This window comes from Lampetra planeri, chromosome 53 (genome assembly GCF_965212315.1).
Source record: "Lampetra planeri chromosome 53, kcLamPlan1.2.h2, whole genome shotgun sequence".
Lineage (NCBI taxonomy): Eukaryota > Metazoa > Chordata > Hyperoartia > Petromyzontiformes > Petromyzontidae > Lampetra > Lampetra planeri.
The window spans coordinates 7767959-7791065 of record NC_136159.1 but is presented as its reverse complement, the minus strand read 5'-3'; the positions used below and the strand labels follow the sequence as shown (position 1 = coordinate 7791065).

Genomic DNA, 23107 nt, shown 5'->3' with positions numbered 1-23107 from the left:
AACCTTAAATTCGAATTTCGTGATGAAAAGCTTTGAGCGCCAAAACCGGAAGCAAGTCCTTCAAACGTGGATGCGAAACATTTGCAACGGACGCTCGGCGAACACGTGACCTATTGCAGCCTCGTCCACTCGGTGTTTAAAAGTTTGACGACTGGGGGCGTCACATTTCACGAGCCAGGGCAGAAATTGGCGCAGTCCAACGGAGTGTGGGGGGAAACATTTGTGGTAACAAACTTTTTTTTATGTGGCCAACAAAACGTTAATTTACGCGGGGATAACGTTCACAACTTCGGAGGGTTATCAGTCGGAATGTGTAGAGATACTCTTATCGTCCTCCGGCGCTTTTTGATGGCTTTTTCGTGATGCAAGGGACAGCAATTTGACCCACGAATCGATTCTGGCCCAATCGTTGAGATCTTCTCAGTGGCTATGAAGGAAAACGAAATGAAACTGATGACTCAGTGCACTTCAGTTGTGACGATTGTCTCACCCCACCCCACAGCTGTTTACTGCAATATCTCGTTTCGGCTGATTGACGTTGGGATTTTGTAATGAGTGGATTGTAATGACTGGATAACCTCTCTGATGTTAATAATAATAGGGTTTTTCCCCTTTTTTCTGGCAATAAAACTGAAACCTTTTTACAAGGATTCATGTCTGCATCAACCGCAATACTTGCAGTCAAATGCAAACAAAAAACACACACTGATAATATATCCATTGTCCTTGAAACTGTTGTAAACGCTATCCCACGTAAATTCATTTTTGTTGGCCGTATAAATAAAGTGATGTCCACAAACGTTTTCCCGCACTTTGTGGCACCACATTCTGCCCTGGCTCGTGATTTGTGATGACCGAATCACTCGGAACAGGCCCAATCTTGTCAGATCCCGGAAACTCATCTGGTTTGCCACAAGAGCAGTGCCGGATTATCCGAGTAGCACAAGTAGCTACATATGCAGTAGCTACTACGGGCCCCGCACTTTCAAGGGCCCGCGCTAAATGCTTTCAAGTTAACAATTCCGGTTCAGTAATTCTGTACTTGCTCTATTACTATAGTACTATGCTGCCTTTAACTTTTATGAACGAATGGGTGTTTAAGGTTAGCGATTTGTCGTATTTGGCTGTATAGCAAATGAAAAAATACAATAACTTTACAATGCAAGTTAAAAATGTGTGTTTTAATATTTGTGTGTGTTTTTTTTTATTTAGGGCCGCTTTATAACACATGCAGCAGGCACCGCGCCAGCTTAATCAGGCACTGCACAAGTTGGCAGCAAAAACGTAGGCGTAGCAACATTACCAGGAAGTGTGGCTAATACGAGTCAATGATTTGGTTCCCCCACTCATTTCAATTGGTTATCACAATCATTCACGATCGTTGGCCACATTGAGAAATTGTAAACTTTCGAAAGTTGTGCTGCCACCTCAGGTGGCACCGTCTGGTCTGATGAGCTCATGGGATAATTGGCCGTCGCCTGCACACTACAGTAGCTGTACACAAAATCCATCTCTCTGTGAGCGGGAGCGGGGGGGGGATAAGAGACGAGTGGAGCATCATCAGCACGAGACACTCACGGCCTGAGTGTGAACACGTGGCATCCACGACTCACGGACACTGCGGGCAAAGGATCGATACACATCAAAGATGAGTGGGAGTTGAATGTTGTTTTGTGTGTTGTTTGTACGGTACTTGTGTGCATGACTGCCAACGCAGCAGCAGCAGCATCGCCAAGTAGTTTACTTTACTAATATAAAATATTATTTTATTATATAATTATATTTTTATTGTTTTAATTTTAATTTTACATTTTTACCTACGTGACTTTACCGAAAAACCCCAAGAATATGAGCATCTTTTGATTAGGAGTGCACCGGACACGATCGTATTTGGTGTGTTCAGTAGTGGACCTCGCGGACGCGAACAATTGGCAGCTCAGACAGCCACTGACTGCTGCGCGTCTCGACACCCGAACCTGGGGAGCTCAGAGGGCTGCGGACAATTTGCCGCAGGGCGCGCTCTGCAGCCTTCGAAACGGCTGAAACGACGAACCGATCGGAGGCGCGAAGATTCAGCGGAGAAACGGAGGCGCAGAAAGGGCTCCTAGCACCACGGACACGTCACCCCACCCCGCCCCCACTCAGGCTCTGGACTGTTCGGAAGTAAAAAATTAACCCGTAAAAACAAAGTTTTTCACTATAAATCCTTTATATGCGTGGCGGCTAGAGTCCTCTCGTCCTCTGGCTTGAGATGGCTGCCACCTATGGGTCAGATGATTGCCTGCCACCATTAAGCAATTGGTAATTAAATATAAAAAAAAAAATCCTAAAAAGTGTAAAGTTATGGAAAAAAAATGTCACGAAAATAAATTGTCACGCACAACGAGTCTGTGTGCAAAATGTCAGCTCGATTGGATCACGGGAAGTGGGGTAAAAAACGACCGAAAGATTTGCACGGTCGTAAGCGCGCAAGCAAGTGAACTTAATATAAAGGATTTAAAAATTAGGGCTGAACGATTTGGGGAAAATATCTAATTGCGATTTTCCTGACACATTGCGATTTGATTTGCGATTAATTTTTTTTGAAGTCAAGCTTCAGTTCAATATTCACTGTGTAATAGATTTAAAACATGTGATGGGGCATTACCACGTGATACCATCCAAATATAAAATGCTCTATATATATTCTAATGCAAGGATGAGAACTTAAAATATATGAATTGCTTCCAACATGTATTTATTAAAATGTTTTAATTTAAATAGAACAATCAAACATAGAACAATTACCTATATAACCTCTTACCACGGCAACTCTCTCCCACTTCAGCAAAAAAAAAATCTTACTGTGGTTTTCTCACCTGATGATGATTGCTTGTGTTGCAATCGAAACGTCGTGATTTAATGTATTTTATATCTACGTGACTTTACCGAAAGAACCAAAGAGTATGGATCCCTGCAGTCACGAAAACTTCAAATCTAAATAGAACAATTGTTAAGTTCAATAAATAAAGTTACAATAAAACAATTCCAATAAGAAAGTAATATGACTTTTCAAATCGCAAAAAAATCGCATTGTTTCAAATTTCGATTTGAAATCGATTAATCGTTCAGCCCTAGTTCAAATGCACCACCTGCCACAAACGAACAGAAGAACTGCAAGTCAAGGGTCGCCTTGTACAGCCGCCAACTGCGTGGGCCTTCATCTTCTTGGTTCTTTCGGTAAAGTCATGTAGAAGGGAAGTAATGAAATAATAAAAATAAAACACAATAAAATAATTCTCACGACGTTTCGGCCACAACGCAAGCAGCCGTCCTCAGGTGAAAACCAGGTCCGTCGAGGCGACAGAGTCTGGGCCTTCGTATTCCTCCCTGATCTTCGCAAGCCAAGAACCAGCCGACAACTCCTGATGAAAAGACGCTCAGGAAAAGTAAAACAAACAAGAAACTATCTTGGTGATGCTGCTGTGTTGGCGGCAGTCGTGCGCAATTACAAATTAACGAAATAAAAACAATCATCAACACAACTCTTCTTTGGAGTGTGCGGTGTCCCCCTGATAATAAAAAAACGATCCGAAAAATATTCTTAGGTTTTTTTCGATAAAGTCACGTAGGTAAAAAATTAAAATTAATAAAAGTAAAATATAGCTGTATCTTGATACAGCTATCGTGCTGTGACAGTTCCACCTGAAGACGGAAGCTTGTGTTGCCTCCGAAACGTCGTGATTTTTTTTTATTAATTATATTTTTTTACCTACGTGACTTTACCGAAAAAACCTAAGAATATGAATCCTTGCAGTCACGAAAGCTTCAAATCTAGAGATCCGAAACATTTTATATTTTATTTATGTGGGTGACGCTGCTGCGTCGCCAGTCCAACACGAGTGCCAATGAACTAAACGAAATCATCAACGCAACTCTTCTTTGATGTGCCATGAAGAATGGGTCCACTGCCCGAATATTTAATTTTAAGGAAGTTCTTCTTTCGGTAAAGTCACGTAGAAGGGAAATAATAAAATAATAAAAATAAAACATAATAAAATAATAGAATATTATGAAATAATTAATTTTATTTTATTATTTCCCTTCTACGTGACTTTACCGAAAGAACCAAGAAGATGAATCCCTGCAGTCACGAAAGCTTTAAATCGAAATTTAAGGAAGTTGTTCTCATGTTGAGATCTAAGTGCAACTGCGCCCTCTAGTGGCAATAAATTGTATAATACAGCGTTTGGGAATTGTGAAAATGACTTATTTTTTAGTAAAATATATTTCTGTACTATTTTTCCCGATTTACTCTTGTCTCCTCTGCTTCACCTCCTCATCTCGAGGCCACCATCTCTCTCCAAGCGGAATGCCTCCACCATCATCTCCAAGCAAATGCGTCACGGTGGTTAGGAGATGTCAACTCCTTCGCCTGGTATACAGGAGGTCGTGGGTTCGATCACGACCCTGACAATTGTATATTTGGAGTTTGCGGTGTCTCTCTTTATCTCATCATCATCACAGTGGTAAAGATATGTCAACTACCTCGCCTGGTATACAGGAGGTCGTGGGTTCGATCCCGACCCTGACGCCTGCTGTATATTTGGAGTTTGCGTCTCTCTCTCATCATCATCATCACAGTAGCTAGGAGATGTCAACTACCTCGCCTGGTATACAGGAGGTCGTGGGTTCAATCCCAACCCCTGCCGCCTGGATATTTGGAGCTTGCGTGTTCTTCCCGTGGTTGTGGAGGGACACTTCTCCAGGTCCTCTGGTTTTTCCCTCCAAATTTCGAATCAACATCATGCGTTGAGAGTAATTTGGCAGCTATGAATGTCCACGTGACGACAAGCCACTTCGCCGAGCTATCATTTGTGGCCAGGCCGCTTCTGCAAAATCGCGATATAACTCAGTGGACCTTATCTGGTGAAAGTTTAGATTTAGTAAATGTTCTGGTCATGTCACAGTTGTGCAGTCACATGTTTTCAAAATGTATGTTGCATGTTAACACAACAAAACATCGACATGTGCTTCATTTTTACTTACCATATTTAGTATATTTGTGTAAGTGCAAAAATATAAATATGCTTTAAATGTTAAAATATAAGTTCTCACTGAACGCATGCTCACACAACGCGGTTCTGCTCGAAGGGAACACTTTTTTCACGACGCGGACTGCGCCGACGAGGCAATACTTTGTAGTTGGATTTTAACCTAGGGGGCCGTCCATAAATGACGTCACGCACCTCGGGGGGAGGGGGGGGGTCAGACATTTGTGACATGTGACGAGGGGGGGATTTAAGAAATGTGACGTCACATCAACATGCGCAACTTTAAATAAATATAGAATTGTTATAACAACACTCCTACGACATCAGAGTGCAGAGCCACATTAAATACGCACTACAATAACAATAGTTTAAAGCGATTTGAAGCATGTTTTATTTTCAAAATGGAAATATGGTTTTGGAGGGGAGGGGGGGCAGAGCTTTGTGACGTCATATTTGAGGGGGGGGGGTCTGACTTTTTCTGACGCCGTGTGACGAGGGGGGGGGGGTCAAAAATCGTCCAAAATCGCGTGACGTCATTTATGGACGGCCCCATAGGCTCCCAGACTCCAGATCCCAACTGAGCTACCCGAGGCCGTCTCTGTACGAGTCTTGGTACAATATGACCGCGAGTCGGGTGACACTTTAATATTTTCAATATAATCTCAAACCAGGGCCTTGAACCCATGTGCTTTGAACTCAGGAGGCAAAAATCCCTCTGCGCACGTATGAAGCTCTGGGAGGCAGATAGCAGAGGCGAACATTGATCTTCTTTCGTACGGCTGCTGTAGATGCAGAGCAACAACAACTAGTTTCACATTCAGGTGGACATCGGTGCCTGTGCAGTGGATATCCGGGGAGTGGAGACGACTTGTAGAGGCAACGCGTTCATTCCAATAACGGTAACATTAAGTTTCGATTTAAAGCTTTCGTGATTGCAGGGATTCATCTTCTTGGTTCTTTCGGTAGTCACGTAGAATGGAAATAATAAAATAATTCTCACAACGTTTCGGCCACAACGCAAGCAGCCGTCCTCAGGTGAAGAACAGGTCTGTCGAGAAGACAGTCTGAATGAAACACCCCAGGCTTGGAGCGTCTATTTAAGCTGGGTTGGAGGGGCAGCGGTCCTTTGACCTCCTGCCTGGGGAGGCACGGCCTCCGGACTGGCGTGCCCTGTCACTGGGCTACGGGCTCGAAGTCCTCCAGTTAAGGGTGAACTAGGGGAAGATACACTGACCCGACCCAGCCAAGGTACGGGTCCCGACCACTGGCCCTCTTGGTCCCGGCCCTTACAAGGACGTCGGGAGTTCCCAGGCTCTCACCACTGGCCCACTGAATCCCGGCCATTACAAGGGCAGCCGGTCTAGTGGTCCCAGGGTCATAGGCTAGCTGGTCTTCGGACAGGCCCCAGACCCGTCCAGAGGTCCGGCTTCTTTACACCTCCCCAGGTGTGTCCGCCCCTGTCCACGCCTCCCTTCCAGAGAGTTCCAGGGGGGGTCTCGGGGGATCCTAGAACACCCCGCAGCCCCCCCCACCCCCTGCTTTTACTGCTCCTGGTGGGACCTGTCTGCTACTGCAGGTAAGTCCACGCAGCCCAATTACAGCGCTACACCTGGACTCGACTGATGAGTCATATTTAGGCCTAAATCGGTCACTGGGTTGTGTCAATTTCACTGCTGCCCGTTGGTACACCGAAAACCACAAATGGTAGGTTAAGTATTTTATTAAACCTAGAAGGGCAGTTAACCGAAAGACGCAACATTTCTTCAACATTTCATTTGTAAAACAACAAAAAAATACACGTGGCACCTCATGGTGACAGGGCTCATGCAACACACGACGATCCCTGCAACCTGCCTTCGATTTACCAGCCCTGGCTCGCGACAGTGGCGAGCGGATATCTGAACCGGTCCCTGGGGGGCACCGCGGTCATGGCCAATTTACTTTATTCGGAAGCCACTGGAGCGATGCGCTTCACTTTAACATCGAGATTGAAAACGATTTTTTTTTAGAATGGCTTTTTTGTGGAGCCACACATCTATACCGATTAGCACGCTTGGCTACATACGGCGCGAACAAAGTTCAACATTTCCACACATACATGCTCCGTCGGCGTTAGCCGCCGGGGTTGTGACAGTTTTTTTTTTTTCCCAACGGTTTTACTTGACTTGATTCCTCCGTTTGTCGTGGTCGAATCTTGTAATCAAAATTCCGACCACTTCCCGTTGTCCAATTAATTCTACATTTTGCACACGAACGCAGATCCGGTGACTATGCGTGCCTGTATCAAAATCAGCATCAATCCACCAATAAATTCGCTACGTTAAAGCAATTTACAATTTTGCATGGACGCCTATTAATATTTGTGTAGGTCAAAAACGCCGCGGTCCCCTAAACTCTCCAATCGCCTCGCCCAAGAAGCAGACGCCACGTGTCTCAGGCGCGTCTGCTCCGTGTCAACGACATCCGGAAGTAATCAATTAATTCAAGTAAAAGCGTTGACGTGGGAGCAGGCGCCGTTTCATTGACGTACTTCTCGAGCGCGAGTTAAACGAAGTTGTTAATAAAACCGTGGTTAAATTTCGATTTAAAGCTTTCGTGACTGCAGGGATTTATCTTCTTGGTTCTTTCGGTAAAGTCACGTAGAAGGGAAATAATAAAATAAAACAAAACATAATAAACTAATTCGCACGTTTCGGCCACAACGCAAGCAGCGTCTGAAGACGCCTTCAGAGGCTGTCTTCCCGACAGACCTGTTCTTCACCTGAGGACGGCTGCTTGCGTTGTGGCCGAAACGTCGTGATAATTATTTTATTACGTTTTATTTTTATTATTTTATTACTTCCCTTCTACGTGACTTTACCGAAAGAACCAAGAAGAAAAAAACCGTGGTTGTAAAAGTTTTTTTTTTAAAGGAGTTTATTCTCATTCCTGTTGCTCGATGCCCGGGGTACCGTTCCCGTTCTGCTGTAACGTGGACCGATGCTGACTTTATCGAGGTGCGATATTGGCACGTAAAATAAATATTGATCCATTGACACCTTCATCAAACCCGCACGAACCACCAGCATGGTGAAGTATCGTCAAACAACATGCCCATGGTCAACAGTGTGGGGGGGGAGGTCTTCATCCAGAAGTGGATCGATACAAGGCTGGAAAGTAACTTCAAAGGGTATCTTGAAATGAGATGGGTATTACAGATATTCATAGCTGGCTCTAGACATTGGGATTGTCTACTGTTTTGGAGCAATACTTCAGAAGTGATACGATTACCATCACCAACAATTTTCATTTGAAATTTACCGAAATTTGCACTCACCAAAATGTACATTTTCCTTGCAGGGTTTGGTTGCAAGTGTGAATTTCAAACCAACACTTTGTATGTACATCGCAACAACAAGAAACTAACAACATTATTGCACGATGCTGCTGTCCCACAATCAACACATTCTCTCCTGTTTTACACACGTGCACAGCTTTAACCCGATGTCAAAAATTAAGCAACGCAAGAGCTCAACTGCTATTCGTGGACATCTTTAAAAGCTTTAACACGTAGGCTTTCGCGACCAATATCCACAATACATTTTTTTTGGGTTAGATCGTGTAAATGTGTCGTTTAACCCACCACCACCTACCACAGCCATTTAGTAAAATTTGGCTGTCACCTGATGAAGCTAGTTGTAATTACTGGCGAAACGTCGTACTCAGATTGTAAATGTTGTGGCTTGGCTCTCCAACACACCGGTGTGCTGTACTAGTGACGAATTGTCCACGTTCCGTTAACGTGACAAACCTTACTAGTTGGCTGTGTCGGGTGGTGTCGGGTTTAATGACACATTTATATATTTACGTGAGCTAAACCAAAAAACGTCTATTATGGATCTTTAAAAGCTGTTCAGCTTTTACAGCGATTCATGAAACAGAACGCTTTTAGAAGGTCTAGACAACACGATGACGCTTTGCAGGCAATTTTAAATTGACACGTTTTTAAGAGAGCACATCCACACTGGCACAGCGCAAAACGTAGGCGATGTTATCGTCGCCGCCAATAACGAGTTAAATTATATCTACATATGCAATAATGTCAAGTGATTTTTACGAGTATGATGAAAATAATGTAACAAGTAGAACATTAATAATTAACTGCTTGAACCATGACATTTGGGACTAAGGATTTTCTTAATCTGCATTTTACATTCAACATCCAATTTTTCTAAATGCAATTTTAAATGTTCGGGTAGACACACGCACAGCATAAACGGTGATATCGTCTTCCCGAAAGTTTGAAGGCAACGTATTTCATGGACAATATTGGGCACAGCGGGTCTATGCAAGTTATTATATTATTTGCATCTTAATCCGTTTTCTTTCCCGATATCTCTGCGCGTTTTGCTCCGATGCGTTTTGCATTTCCTATATCAACACGAGCCGCTTTGAGATGCTGCAATGTTTAAGAAAAAAATGCAACTCCTCATCGTTGAGCAGCAAATCCTTAATATTCGCGGGGGTATTTTATCGCGGTTTTGCACATTCGCAAAAATGTTGTAGTGCTATTTGGCATTTATGGGGTTGTATTTTTAATATCCGCGGGTGTAGCACGCTACTAACAAGTTGTGGCACATGGGAGCGGTGGAGATTGTGAAACGGCAAAAGTTAAAACTGTAAACTTTTTTTATTTTATCAGGAAAGGCTCACGGAAGCTATAACTTTTCAGAAGCGACTTTGCCACAAATGATAGCTCAACAAAGCGGCTCATCACGTGAAAATGTACAGCTGCAGTCAAATACTCTAAACACGTGGTGTTTATCCTAAATGTAGAGGGGAAAACCCTACATGACCACCACGAGGAGAGAGACACGCAAACTGCAAATATACAGCAGCAGGCGTCAAGGGTTGGGGTCGAACACCAGGCGAGGTAGTTTACATCTCCTAGCCACTGTGATGATGGTGGTGGAACCCACGACCTCCTGTACACCAGGCGAGGTAGTTAACATCTCCTAGCCACTGTGATGGTGGTGGTCGTCGAACCCACGACCTCCTGTACACCAGGCGAGGTAGTTAACATCTCCTAGCCACTGTGATGATGGTGGTGGTGGAACCCACGACCTCCTGTACACCAGGCGAGGTAGTTAACATCTGCTAGCCACTGTGATGATGGTGGTGGTGGAACCCACGACCTCCTGTACACCAGGCGAGGTAGTCAACATCTCACCACCACGGTGCAGATGCGACGCTCTCCCTCGTCCGCCTTCGTCTGCCGCACCGCTTACGGTAGACGCGAGTGCTTTCTTTTACTTTTTGGACTTACGTATCGTATAATATCCACTTATTTATATCTGCACTTTTAAATGTTAGTGCATCATTATTATAGGCATGTTATATAACGCAATACTCAACAATATATGTATTAAATGATATAAACATAGTTCACATGGTTTAATCGTAATATATATTCATGCCCCCTTACCCTAATTTCAAGTATTATTATTATTATTTTGTAGATTTAATATTTTCGCCGTTCTCCAGCAAAGTATTACCCCCACCCCGCGAATATTCAACATTTACTGTACATGAGCACGACTCAAAAACCACTGGTTTTTGCACACGCAACTTGATGCATACATCTTGAGTTTAATAAGTGATGTTAAATAATCGAAGCATTATCACAAAACCCCAAACAATATTCAGCATCAAGCCCTACATGGCTCGGTAGTAGAGCAGCTCGCAATCTGGAAGGTTTGTAGTTCAAATCCTGGTTGGGGGTTGAGAGACTTGGCCCATCATCCCATTGGGGTCAATAAAATGAGTACCACTTTGTGAGGAAGTCAACAGTGGTTGTCCCTATCGATCGATGAGCCCAGTGTTCTTCACTCATTTTCAGAGGGGGGGGGGGGGCACACTTTCGCCAATAAGGCAGCATGAGTGTGAGAGGGCCACCACACTGCCTGCAAAGGGTGTTGCGTCACGTGTTGTGCCACGTGTTGTGCCACGTGTTGTGTCACGTGTTGTGTCACGTGTTGTGTCACGTGTTGTGTCACGTGTTGTGCTACGTGTTGTGTCACGTGTTGTGTCACGTGTTGTGTATTGCTGGGGGGTGGGGCACACGTCAGGGGTCGCACTAAAGGACACCAGTGGCCTGCGGGCCTTGCGATGAAGAACATGGGACTAGCCCCCCCCCCCCCCCCCCCATTAGCAAAGCAGAATTTTCACCACTGGCTCAGAGCTGTGAAACAGAAAGAGGTTCAATTTATTTTAGGCCTACGTGACTTTACCGAAAGAACCAAAGAGTATGGATTCCTGCAGTCACAAAAGCTTAAAATCAATATAGGTTCAATTAACTATTATTTGAGATTCCTATTTAACTTGGGGGGGGGAGGGGCAAGTCAATGTTTTCATGGCTCACTGCTGTTGTAGCAAGCGTAACCTAACGGGTCCTGTGCTGGGCCGACTTGCAACAGAATGTTTCGGGCGCAGGCTGTGGTGGTACTCTGGCGAGCGGCCTTCCACGAGGCTCTTTTGGCCGCGTTATCTGGGCTTGGGGAAGATTCGTATAAAGAGGATCATCGTGATGAAGATGAAGCAGACGACCACCAGCATGATCCATATCCACCAGTTGGCAGCGCGCTTCGTGTGCTGCTCCAGACGCTCCGACTCCACCTTCAGCTTCTCGTAGTTGACGTCCGCCATCTTGAGCGACTGCGTCATCGTCTGGAAGCGACGACGCAGAGGGGGGCGACGTGGCGTAAGGGGTAAAGGGGGGGGAGGTTGAGAGATAAGAGCCAGTGTTGGAATTGCCGAGTGATGGCGAGGAGACTTAGATGACCGATCTCGGACAGTCTTACAGAGCCTTGCCATCAACGTGTCCCAAATGGAGGTTTCAATCATTATAATAATAAACAAAAATTGTAACACGCCGGAGAGTATTCACTCACGCTCCAAGAGAGATAATGACTCAAGGAGGCGTAAGAAACCACAGTCAAGGCAGCCAGGTGGAGCCGGTATGAGGAAACCGGAGCGCCTGGAGAAAACCCACACAGGCGAGCGGGCCACGCCATCCTCATTCCGATGCAACGGGTGGGACCACATTGCCGCTGCACCGCCTTCTCCTGGCGAGCCAGGGTACGGCACGGGAGTTTCACGTTTGTGTGATCCACCGACCCTCGCTGCTGCCTCCACACGGTGCTGGATTACAGGTCACGTGCATAGCCATCACCACCCGGCAGTGCGCCCACAGCGGAGGCGAATTGTTAAAAAGCTACTCGTCACGTTGATGCTTGCAAAGACAAAAAATGTTTCATAATAAAGTTTTTGGGTTAGATCGCGTTATTTATAAATGTGTCGTAACCCTCCACCACCCCACACGGCCAATCAGCAAAAAAGTGTCACGTTGATAAAAGACAAATAGTTCACTACTTTAGCCCACCGGTGTGTTGAAGCATGAAACCACAACATTTACAATTTTTGAGTTCGACATTTCGCTGGTAATTGCATCCAGCATCATCGGGCAATTCGCCAGAATGGTGAGGCTCTGCTCTTGCTCCCGGTCTTAAATAGAATATTGGTCGCGAAAAGCCTACGTGTTAAACTGACAAAAAATTATAAAAAAAAAAACATTTACCCAGAATTCTTCACGATAAAGTCACGTGATTTTGGACGGAATTTTTTTACGGAGCTAGCGATATACTTTATCGTCATTTCAACAAAGCGTAATGTTTAAAGCTACTATCTCCCAGAGCACACACGTATTTCCAGGCATTCTACCTTGTTGTCTTGCTGGATGATGTTGTGGGCAATAAGCGACGTGTTCTTGAGGTTGCGTGCAAGAAGCAGCATCTCATCTGCGAGCTTCTCTTGCATGTTGTTGTGATGCTGCAAAACCGCGTCGATATCTGCCGGCTGATTATCCGTCACACTTCCTGCACTGCATCGCACAATATTGCATTGTTTAGTCCCTGGAATTTAGCTCCAACTGTGCATGTATAAGAGGTGAGAAAATTTAATGCGTTCATTTTTAGTAGGTACAATACAATCACAATTAACCAAGTCCAAATCTGCACTGTGAAGATCGTCGTGTAGCTATAATAGCCTGGGGCATTTATATCTATTTAAAGAGAGAGAGAGAAAAAAAAACTGGCGGTTACATTTTTAAGGAGGAATGTTTGGAGGGAACAAAATGTATACTCACGTTCGTTTCCTTACTCCTAAACGAAAACAAACATCAATTAAAAAACTGTGAAGGGTTTTAAGTATGAACAAAAATAAACCTCATTATGTTTGCGATTGTTATGAATAAAATGTGCGTAGTTATTTACACATTTCCACTTACCATTTCCAAACTCGTGGGTCTAAAGGAAAAAGGATTGGAAAAAAAAGAATCACTTTAGTAGACCACAGGGTTTATTGTTTTTCTTCTTCTAAAAACTTAATTGATGAATATTGTTGTTATACTGTCTCTCTGAATGATCTAATTCATGTGACAAGTTCAGCCAACAAATGCTGCAAAATAGTCAAAACAGTAATTTTGTACTGCGTAATGCACGTAGAGTAGGCCGCCGATGAAACGATGTAAATTGAGTTGCCATTAAAATGTGTTGCAAGACAACCTTGCGAAATGTTAACGTTCATTTCACAAGTTCAGCTCATAATTCACACTTCTTGAGAATCCTAGGAAGGTCAAACCTACGACAAGCAGTTCTATGACGCGTTCACGAGATGTTTCGCTTGTACTGCGTTGCGTTTTGTTGCACGATGTCCCACGTTGGGTGCGTTTTCAAGGAATGAAATGGTTTAAAACCAAAAAAACTTCCAGGACGTGGAGCGAAACGTCGGACATCACGCTGAACAACATGCGGCAACAACCGGGAAACCCGTTGGCGAGCTACAACTGCACAACCGTGTATTACCTCCAAAAAATCCTGCAAAGTAAATCTAAACAATGCGTGTTTTCAACAACTCATCGCAGGCAATATTTGTCAAAAATGTTCCATAATAAATCCTGATTTGGCATCACTGGAGGCAACATGCTTACTAGGAATCCAAGTGAAGGTTCAAGACACTCATACACAGTGGTTGCCAACCTTTCTGGACCTGCGGGACCTCCGGCAATCCTCACTCAAAACATTATTCGTGGACCACAATTCGCCAACAACATTTTTCTCGAGTAAAAACTGCTGAAAATCTTAACATCTGAAAGCTTTCCGCAGATCCACTTCCCATGGCTTTGCGGGTGGATGAGCACCAACGGTCTGCGCGCCGTAGGGCGAGAACAGCTGTTCTCGTGTTCGTATGACTCCGTCAGTGATCTACTGTCGAGCGCTGTGCCGCAGTGAACGTTTTCTAACTTGAGAAACAACAACAAAAACACGTAGGCTTTCGCGACCAATATTATTCATAATCAACGTTTTTGGGTTTAGATCGCGTTATTTATAAATGTGTCGTAACCCTCCACCACCCGACACGGCCATTCAGTAAAAAAGTCTCACGTTGACAAAAGACAAATGGTTCACTGCTTTAGCCCACCGGTGTGTTGAAGCGTGAAACCACAACATTTACAATTTTTGAGTACGACGATTACTAATGTAGCATAATTACAATAAAACACATTCCAACTGATTACTAATCTACAACTCGAATCGTGACAACTGCCTGATTACTAATCTAGTATATGATTACAATAACCCCTCCCTCCGCCTCAAATCGTTGCACCTAATGAGTTGATGAGTTAATGATGACGTCACCCTGCTGCTGCTCTATATAAGAACGGGAGACAGAGCAGAGCCTCACCATTCTGGCGAATTGCCCGATGATGCTGGATGCAATTACCAGCGAAACGTCGTACTCAAAAATTGTAAATCTTGTGGTTTCACGCTTCAACACACCGGTGGGCTAAAGCAGTGAACCATTTGTCTTTTGTCAACGTGACACTTTTTTACTGATTGGCCGCGTCGGGTGGTGGAGGGTTACGACACATTTATAAATAACGCGATCTAAACCCAAAAACGTTGATTACGAACAACAAAAAGACTCACGGTGGATCCCAGCAGTTCGTCACGCATCTCCCCATGATAGCGAGCGCTGGCCTGCAGATGAGCAGTCTTGCTTGTCGGCGTAACCTCACTGGGTGTGGTGGGCGTACGTCCTGGAGCCAGCAACTGTGCTGCCAAAGCCTTCTCAGATGCTGTTGGCTGCGAAGAGGAATACAAAGCCACAAAAGTTAATTCTAGATTTGAAGCTTTCGTGACTGCAAGGATTCATACTCTTAGGTTTTTTTGGTAAATTCACGTAGGGAAAAAAACAAATTATAAAAGATAAATTAAAAAAAGTTAGGGACATGTTGCTCAGAAAGCTTTTACATAGTCACAAGCACACACACTGGAAGATGGTAGGTAGGGTGGGTGGGTGGCTTCGGAGTCAAGAGGACTGAACCAGCAGCTATTTAGATGGTGGGTTCGAATCCGGGTAATCAGCCACCTGTAGTCAAACTGAGCTCTCAAGCGGAACGAGTTGATCTCGGCCTGGTAATCACTGCGCCAGAGAACAGAACACATTTTTTTCAGACGCTGTCTTTCCGACAGACCTATTCTTCACCTGAGGACGGCTGCTGGCGTTGTGGCCAAAACGTCGTGAGAATTGTATTTTATTATGTTTTATTTTTATTATTTTATTATTTCCCTTCTACGTGACTTTACCGAAAGAACCAAGAAGACAGAACACGTTTGTTTAGTCACTTAAATTTGGCTAAACTCCAGCTCTGAGAAATAAATTTGATTGATGTACGATGAACCTTTGCAGGATGTTTAAAGTTCCTCTCATGGTGTGGATAAATAAGCCTGTTGAAGTGACCTCATGAGCCATTCTATGACAGAGGGTGATGCGATGCTGGCAGTCGGGTTCTAACTGGAAATGTGTTTTGTCTCACGATTTGAAGCTTAAAAATACGACTGGAATATAATTGTGCAAAAACATTAAAATTTCCTTTATACTCAAAACTAAACAGATTTGTCAATACTCCTTGGTTCATTCGGTAAAGTCACGTAGGTATAAAATAAAATAAATCACAGCGTTTCGGACGCAACACAAGCGTCCGTCATCAGGTGGGAAAGCGTGGTCTGCTGCTGAGGCAGACTGTTTTAGAAGGTTTGAAATGGGTGTAGCCCAAGGGTCATTAAGAGGTGGCCGGGGCTAGTGATGTTAATGTGAGAAATTAGCATGCAACTGTAAGATAGGAGGAGAGCGGCCTCCTGGACGAGGGCACGGAAGTGACTATGTTAATGTGAGAGATTAGCATGATGTTAATGTGAGAGATTAGCATGATGTTAATGTGAGAGATTAGCATGATGTTAATGTGAGAGATTAGCATGATGTTAATGTGAGAGATTAGCATGATGTTAATGTGAGAGATTAGCATGATGTTAATGTGAGAGATTAGCATGTTAATGTGAGAGATTAGCATGATGTTAATGTGAGAGATTAGCATGATGTTAATGTGAGAGATTAGCATGATGTTAATGTGAGAGATTAGCATGATGTTAATGTGAGAGATTAGCATGTTAATGTGAGAGATTAGCATGGTGTTAATGTGAGAGATTAGCATGATGTTAACGTGAGAGATTAGCATGATGTTAATGTGAGAGATTAGCATGATGTTAATGTGAGAGATTAGCATGATGTTAATGTGAGAGATTAGCATGATGTTAACGTGAGAGATTAGCATGATGTTAATGTGAGAGATTAGCATGATGTTAATGTGAGAGATTAGCATGATGTTAATGTGAGAGATTAGCATGATGTTAATGTGAGAGATTAGCATGATGTTAATGTGAGAGATTGCATGATGTTAATGTGAGAGATTAGCATGATGTTAATGTGAGAGATTAGCATGATGTTCATGTGAGAGATTAGCATGATGTTAATGTGAGAGATTAGCATGATGTTAACGTGAGAGATTAGCATGATGTTAATGTGAGAGATTGCATGATGTTAATGTGAGAGATTAGCATGATGTTAATGTGAGAGATTGCATGATGTTAATGTGAGAGATTAGCATGATGTTAATGTGAGAGATTGCATGATGTTAATGTGAGAGATTAGCATGATGTTAATGTGAGAGATTAGCATGATGTTAATGTGAGAGATTGCATGATGTTAATGTGAGAGATTAGCATGATGTTAATGTGAGAGATTGCATGATGTTAATGTGAGAGATTAGCATGATGTTAATGTGAGAGATTAGCATGATGTTAACGTGAGAGATTAGCATGATGTTAATGTGAGAGATTGCATGATGTTAATGTGAGAGATTAGCATGATGTTAATGTGAGAGATTAGCATGATGTTCATGTGAGAGATTAGCATGATGTTAATGTGAGAGATTAGCATGATGTTAAAGTGAGAGATTAGCACGATGTTAATGTGAGAGATTAGCATGATGTTAATGTGAGAGATTAGCATGATGTTAATGTGAGAGATTAGCATAGTGTTAATGTGAAAGATTAGCATGATGTTAATGTGAGAGATTAGCATGTTAATGTGAGAGATTAGCATGGTGTTAATGTGAGAGATTAGCATGATGTTAATGTGAGAGATTAGCATGATGTTAATGTGAGAGATTAGCATGTTAATGTGAGAGATTAGCATGATGTTAATGTGAGAGATTAGCATGGTGTTAATGTGAGAGATTAGCATGATGTTAATGTGAGAGATTAGCATAGTGTTAATGTGAAAGATTAGCATGATGTTAATGTGAGAGATTAGCATGTTAATGTGAGAGATTAGCATGGTGTTAATGTGAGAGATTAGCATAGTGTTAATGTGAAAGATTAGCATGATGTTAATGTGAGAGATTAGCATGTTAATGTGAGAGATTAGCATGGTGCTAATGTGAGAGATTAGCATGGTGCTAATGTGAGAGATTAGCATGATGTTAATGTGAGAGATTAGCATAGTGTTAATGTGAAAGATTAGCATGATGTTAATGTGAGAGATTAGCATGTTAATGTGAGAGATTAGCATGGTGTTAATGTGAGAGATTAGCATAGTGTTAATGTGAAAGATTAGCATGATGTTAATGTGAGAGATTAGCATGTTAATGTGAGAGATTAGCATGGTGCTAATGTGAGAGATTAGCATGGTGCTAATGTGAGAGATTAGCATGATGTTAATGTGAGAGATTAGCATGATGTTAATGTGAGAGATTAGCATGATGTTAATGTGAGAAATGTGAAAAATTTGGCAATACGTATACAATGGGTGGCATATCAGGAAATGGCTTGTCTTTGTAGTACTCTATACTGCCTTAAAGTGTACATTTAAAAATGTAGATACACGGCAATTCACTTTTACCTACCAGCTTTTCTGCCAGCAAAAGTCCTTTTAGGAACTCCACTTTGGTCGTGTATTCCTTCAGCAATTCTGGAGATGGTTTGCTATAGAAAAAACAAGTGAAGTCAATTCATTTTTGGATAACATGTGGTGCCCTTCTGGAACAAATCTGCAACCCAAAGCGCTGTCACATCATTTAAATATTTTTGTTAAACCTATACAGTAACAAAAAAAGAATGCAAAGCAAGTTGTGGCTGTGAGTTGGCTGTTAAACAAGAATGTAGGCATAGTCTTTGACCTCGCAAATGTCCTACTGATAGTAATACATAATGTGTTCACTGCTGATAAAAACAATAAAAGTTAATCAGACAGTAGTAAGTCTTCTTAGATCACTTTTACAATCAACAAGCTTTAAACTAAAAACACATTTTTTTTGTTGAAAGCTTTAAATGTAAGCTCTAAATGTAGTCATTTGAATAAATAAAATTATCTTAAAACCTTACCTCGCTTGCCTTTTCAATTCGGCTAGTTGATCTTGTAACGCTCCAATGTACTAGGACATAAAAAACATAACGTATGCACTAAAATAGATACAATATTAAGTGCTTACACATATTTTCCACACGTTCAAACACAGCGTAATGAGTTATTACGAATTACTGTGGCATTACAAGTTTCTTTGCAGTCTCATGAGGACCCCAGCGGTTTCAACTCGCGCGTATCACCAAATCGCTTTTCTTCATATACGCATCAACGTTCGAAGGGAATTGAAAAAGTATTTCACTGTACAAATTCATAATACTTTAGGTCCAATTATATCATGCGTGTCGCGAGGAAGGAGTGAGCTAAGAGAGATCCCGCAGACGCGCTGACACTCACGGCATGGGCTGCGCGAAACGAAACATCGGCCAAGAGAGAGCACACGTTAGACATAACTAAAACACCGAGACAGAGAGACAGGAATACGTATAGCGACAAAAAATTGTTTACAGAGAGATTCGTAGATACATAGACACGACACGAAAACAGACGATTAAACAACACACACACACACGTGGATATAGCTGTCTGGACATAGCTACATCGAGTGGTTGGCCAATCCATACCCGTTAACCCATAAGGTTTACCCGTATTCTTGTACAGGTAAATAGAGTTCTCAGGTGCATACGGCGTACGGCCGTTTCAATACCATACATTTTTTTGTTTATGTCTATCGGTTTGTGTGTCTCGCTTGTGATGGGACTTTGTAGGATGAACGTTGATGTACGAGGGCACGGGGTGACCAATAAGATCTGACTTCTTCTTGGTTCTTTCGGTAAAATCACGTAGAAGGGAAATAATAAAATAATAAAAAGAAAACATAAAAAAAGAATTATCATTATTTTATTATTTTTATTTCTCATTATTTTATGTGTTATTTTTATTATTTTATTATTTCCCTTCTACGTGACTTTACCGAAAGAACCAAGAAGATTAATCCCTGCAGTCACGAAAGCTTTAAATCGAAATTTAAAGGTCTGACTTGATTCTATATTAAGGTAGGCCACTGATAAGGGGTTGTGGCGGGTGTGTGAATCACACAATCTCCTTGCCCACGTGGTTTTATCCGGGTGCTTCGGTTTAGTCCAACAAGCGTGAATACTCATCAGTGGCCAAACACACCTTCACATACAAAGGACTGCAGAGCTTGGTGCAATTGCTGGTGCCGGCTCACCGCCTATGGGTCCGTCCATAAATGACGTCACGCGATTTTTGACGATTTTTGACCCCCCCCCCCCCCCTTCGTCACACGGCGTCACAAAAAGTCAGAACTCCCCCTCAAATGACGTCACAAAAATCTGCCCCCCCCCAAAAAAAATGCTTCAAATCGCTTTAAACTATTGCCATTGTAGTGCGTATTTAATGTGCCGCTGCCCTCTGATGTTGTAGGAGAAAACATTTATTAAAAAGTCTATTTAATGAAGTAGAACGTGTTGTCTATATTTATTCAAAGTTGCGCATTTTGATGTGACGTCACATTTCTCAAACTCCCCCCCCCCCTCGTCACACATCGTCACAAATGTCTGACCCCCCCCCCCCCCCCAGGTGCGTGACCTCATTTATGGACGGCCCCATATATTCGTTGAACTTCTTTCGCATCGTACATTAGCCAACCGTGCTAATCGGAGGTGCGCGGGGAAGGACAACAAACTAAACGCAAAAAGCAGTTCTGAAAGGCATGAGTTGTCAATCTAGACGATGACTTAAACGTGCATAGCGCCCGAGGCTTCCTAATATCGGGAGGAACATTCCAGACGGCCGCAGAAGCGCATCTTGAAAGCCTAGCTGCCATGTGGCGTCTCGTCTCGTCTCAGAGTCGTGCTCTCTCTCTCTCTCTCCTCGAGTGTGAACAAATACCGCGCGCGTTACAAGCTAAACGTATTATTAAGAAGTACAGAGCAGAGCACGTCGAGGCATATATTATATAAAAAAAAACAGACACACTCGGACACATCAATGAGACATCGCAGACAAATAAAAGACAGCGAGACAGAGACGGTGAGACACAGACGTCAACTCTCTCATTGGCAGCCTTCAAGTAGAAAGTCGCCCGACTTGGCAACATCGCGATCAAGCCCTGGCATGGAACTCCACAACCAACTAGGAGGGGAAGGGGGGGGGGGCACCTCAACTGCTCCACTCCCGCCGGGCGACCAGCGCCTATTCCCGGCCAAATTCTAGGCAAGCCCCGTGCCTCGCCTCGGGCCTGTCTGTGGACGCGGCGGCTTTTTATTTTTTAGACATATATTTTTTTAAGGGAGAGTCATAGGGCCTACGCCTTTTACCTTGTCGAGGCGCCAGTCGTGACCTCTGTTGTCCGCGACCAGCGACTCGCACCTTGCGAGAAGTCGCACGAAATTGATGTGCAGGCGACCGCCAGACATCGCGATCCGGGCCAGCGGCGAGTTTGGCCGGCGTTTACCGTAAAGCACGGGGGGATACGGGGGGGGTCGTGAAGTGATGATCGTTTGTGTCGTAAAGAGGTTATATGTCGTTGCGTGCCGGGCCGTAAAGTGTCAGTTTGGTCCCCCCCTCCCCCCACCACGTCCACGTGGATTGTTAAGTCGTCATCAGTTTTCAGTTTCATTTACATTTGGTAGAGCCCTGTGAGCCATTCGGCTCTTGAATCGGGTGCAACCGCAACAAAAAAAAAACATGAAATAAAAACATGAACAAGAAAACATCTTAAAGTGACCATGTGATTATGTGCAAACAGAAAATCCAGGAAAAGACAGCAAAATATTGCAGAAAAAGCACCGTACCGCAACGCTGTGTGCGAAAATCCCAGTGGGATGCAAGTGAAACAACAACAACAACCACAAGACAACTTAGATTAAGGCCATCAGTCTAACTCCGTACTACAACAAACAAACATGGCCAAACCAAAAAACTTTTCGAAATCACCGAAATAAAGCCATAGAAACAGTGATAACAGGAACTGTGACCGAATCTTCACAATAAACGACATAAACAACATGTACCACCAGATCCTGCAGCCGTAGCTGCAGTCGCCTGCAGACCGTAACCCATACCTGTCAACCCCTGATCAGTGCCCTACCTTATTACAGACCAATTCATGCCTTGTTGGTCACCCCGTGCCCTTGGGGCCGTCCATAAATGACGTCACGCGATTTTGGACGATTTTTTGACCCCCCCCCCCCTCGTCACACGGCGTCACAAAAGTCAGAACCCCCTCAAATATGACGTCACAAAGCTCTGCACCCCCCCCCAAACCATATTTCCATTTTGAAAATAAAACATGCTTCAAATCGCTTTAAACTATTGTCATTGTAGTGCGTATTTAATGTGGCGCTGCACTCTGATATTGTAGGAATTGTATTATTAAAAAGTCAATTTAATTAAGTAGAACGTGTTGTTTATATTTATTTAAAGTTGTGAATTTTGATGTACACGTCAAATTTCACCATCATCACCATCATCACCATCATCACCACCATCACCATCATCACCATCACCATCATCACCATCATCATCATCACCATCATCATCATCATTACGATCATCATCACCATCATCATCATCACCATCATCACCATCATCATCACCACTATCATCACCATTATTATCACCATCATCATCACCATCATCATCACCATCATCATGATCACCATCATCATCACCATCTCATGGTGTGGCGGCACCTCACAGAACTGACGACGTCGTATCGGCTAAAATGAGTGAAGAACGCATCCTCTACAATACTGCAACACCGGCGGCGGTCCGAGCCAACAATGCGATGAGGCGGATCGTCGATTGCCCCGGCAGCAATCGCAGTTACAATGTCGAGGCGTTAGATGTCGTGAGTCGACAAGCCGTGGTGCGAGGGGTCACCTCGCTCGCCGCTAGTGGTGCGTCCTCACCCTGAGCCCCATCGTACCATGCGCTCTGCGCCTCCAATGTCCCTCGACCCCAACCACACTCCTCGACAGCTCTTCACCCACACGCCCTGAGCTGGTCAGCAGGCAACAACAACAGCAGCAAAACTACTCAACCATAAGAGGGTTTTTTTTGGGTTAGATCGCGTAAATATATAAAGTGTCAATCTTGATTTGAAGCTTTCGTGATTGCAGGAATCCATACAAAGTCACGTAGGTATGAAATAAAATAAATACATATTTTATAAAATAAATATTTTATTTTATACCTACGTGACTTTACCGAAAGAAGCAAAGAGTATATAGTGTCGTTAAACTCGC

General features: G+C 43.4%; 1 protein-coding gene across 1 annotated transcript; it reads right to left on the bottom strand.

The window, feature by feature from the left end:
- Positions 1 to 6737: 6737 nt before the first annotated feature.
- On the bottom strand, positions 6738 to 21318 carry LOC144734762 (vesicle transport protein USE1-like). The gene is made up of 8 exons (XM_078617123.1): positions 21176 to 21318; positions 18854 to 18903; positions 18376 to 18454; positions 15059 to 15214; positions 13357 to 13375; positions 13216 to 13231; positions 12792 to 12951; positions 6738 to 11738 (listed from the first exon to the last, which is right to left on the bottom strand). The coding sequence occupies exons 1-8, from the start codon at positions 21272 to 21274 to the stop codon at positions 11556 to 11558; spliced, it is 762 nt and encodes a 253-aa protein (XP_078473249.1). The 5' UTR covers positions 21275 to 21318; the 3' UTR covers positions 6738 to 11555.
- Positions 21319 to 23107: the final 1789 nt, after the last annotated feature.